Source organism: Olea europaea, unplaced genomic scaffold (assembly GCF_002742605.1).
Source record: "Olea europaea var. sylvestris unplaced genomic scaffold, O_europaea_v1 scaffold5801, whole genome shotgun sequence".
Lineage (NCBI taxonomy): Eukaryota > Viridiplantae > Streptophyta > Magnoliopsida > Lamiales > Oleaceae > Olea > Olea europaea.
In genome coordinates this window covers 11539-12961 of record NW_019264142.1, presented here as the reverse complement: position 1 = coordinate 12961, position 1423 = coordinate 11539, and the positions used below count along the sequence as shown (strand labels likewise).

The 1423-nt window shown below is 40.6% G+C and overlaps 1 protein-coding gene across 1 annotated transcript; it reads left to right on the top strand.

Moving 5' to 3' along the window:
• Positions 1–79: 79 nt before the first annotated feature.
• On the top strand, positions 80–849 carry LOC111389336 (serine carboxypeptidase II-1-like; the record flags this gene model as incomplete). The annotated part of the gene is made up of 2 exons (XM_023014254.1): positions 80–172; positions 500–849. Coding segments are annotated over 2 exons (443 nt in total), but the record flags the coding sequence as incomplete, so codon positions are not given.
• Between the last annotated feature and the right edge of the window lie 574 nt (positions 850–1423).

The following is a 1423-nucleotide window of genomic DNA, read 5'->3' as shown; positions in this document are numbered from 1 at the left end:
AGGGACTTTGTGACGAACCACTTCTGGTCGTCACATGAGGGAACCAACGAAGAGATATTCCTTGCTGTCCAACTTGAAGAGTATTACCAAGTGTTCGAGGCGCTTGCCGTATCGTTGTTGGAGCTCTCAAATGCGTGGCCTGAAGGGCTTTTTGTTAATGGGTTGATTCCAGGTGAGATTACACGAGCAATTGATGAAGCTAGAGGAATTGGGATATGATATGGAGGTGGGCCGACAAGAGGACTCCATAATATTGATCAAGCCAGCTAAAGTTGGAATGGGCTTAAATGAAATAAAGATAAATGGCCCAACAATGGCATACAGCCCTAAAATCTGTCATAAGTTTCAATCCTCGATCTACTGCACTTAAGGAAATGACTATACCACCGAAGGAGGGAGAAGAATACAATCGAACATCACACTGAAGATGCACACAGCTCTCTTCTCAATTGATTTGAAAGGTTTCATCAATACAAACATAGAGAATTTTACATTGCAGGAGAAAGTTATGCTGGAGATTATGTTTCTCAGCTATCTCAAATCATATTAGAAAGAAACAAGGTAATTCAACATCCAATAAGTAGTTTCAAGGAATCCATGGTCTGGAATGCTGTTATTAATGATTACCATGATTACATTGGCACATTCCAGTATTGGTGGACTCCTGGATTAATTTCAAATTCTACTTATAAAGTTTTAAGGGTAACTGGTAACTTTGGATCTGCTACACACCCTACAAGTGAATGTGTGAAGGCTTTTGCCCTTGCAGGAAAGAAGCAGGGGAACATTGACCATATAGCATGTACACCCTCCCTTTCAATGATACATCTTCATTTAAGCGCAGATTAAGGGGTCATTATCCTTGGATGTCCCGAGCATACTTCCAATGCACTGAAAGCGATATGGTTTGCAACTACTGGACAGATTCTCATTTATCCATGCTTCCGATTTACCAAGAACTAATAGTTGTTGGTGTCAGGATTTGGGCATTTAGTGGGGATACCGATGCAGTAGTTCCTGTGATAACATGCCCTAATTTCATTACCACAAGATTGGTCCTGAAGTTGAAGTTACAGAGAATTGAGACGTCGGGTTATAGGGTCTGCATGAGTGCTATACTTATGGTGTTCAAACTGGGAGTTAGGTTAAAGTTACTGACTATGGTTGGTAGGGTAAAGAGTATAGACTTGATGTACGAGATTTTTTGGAATTGGTCCGAATTTTTACCTTGAGGACAAGGTGAATTTCGGGGGCGAGTAATGATAGATCCCAACTTACGTGATAAACTAACAAGGGCAATAAAGGAATTAACCAAGGAAAAGAAGGCACATGCAGCAAGCGTACAGTTATCATTCTGTTAGGAGTAACTGAGAGGCAAAAATCACTTATAAATAAAGAGATGGGGCTATAGGAATGGAGGAGA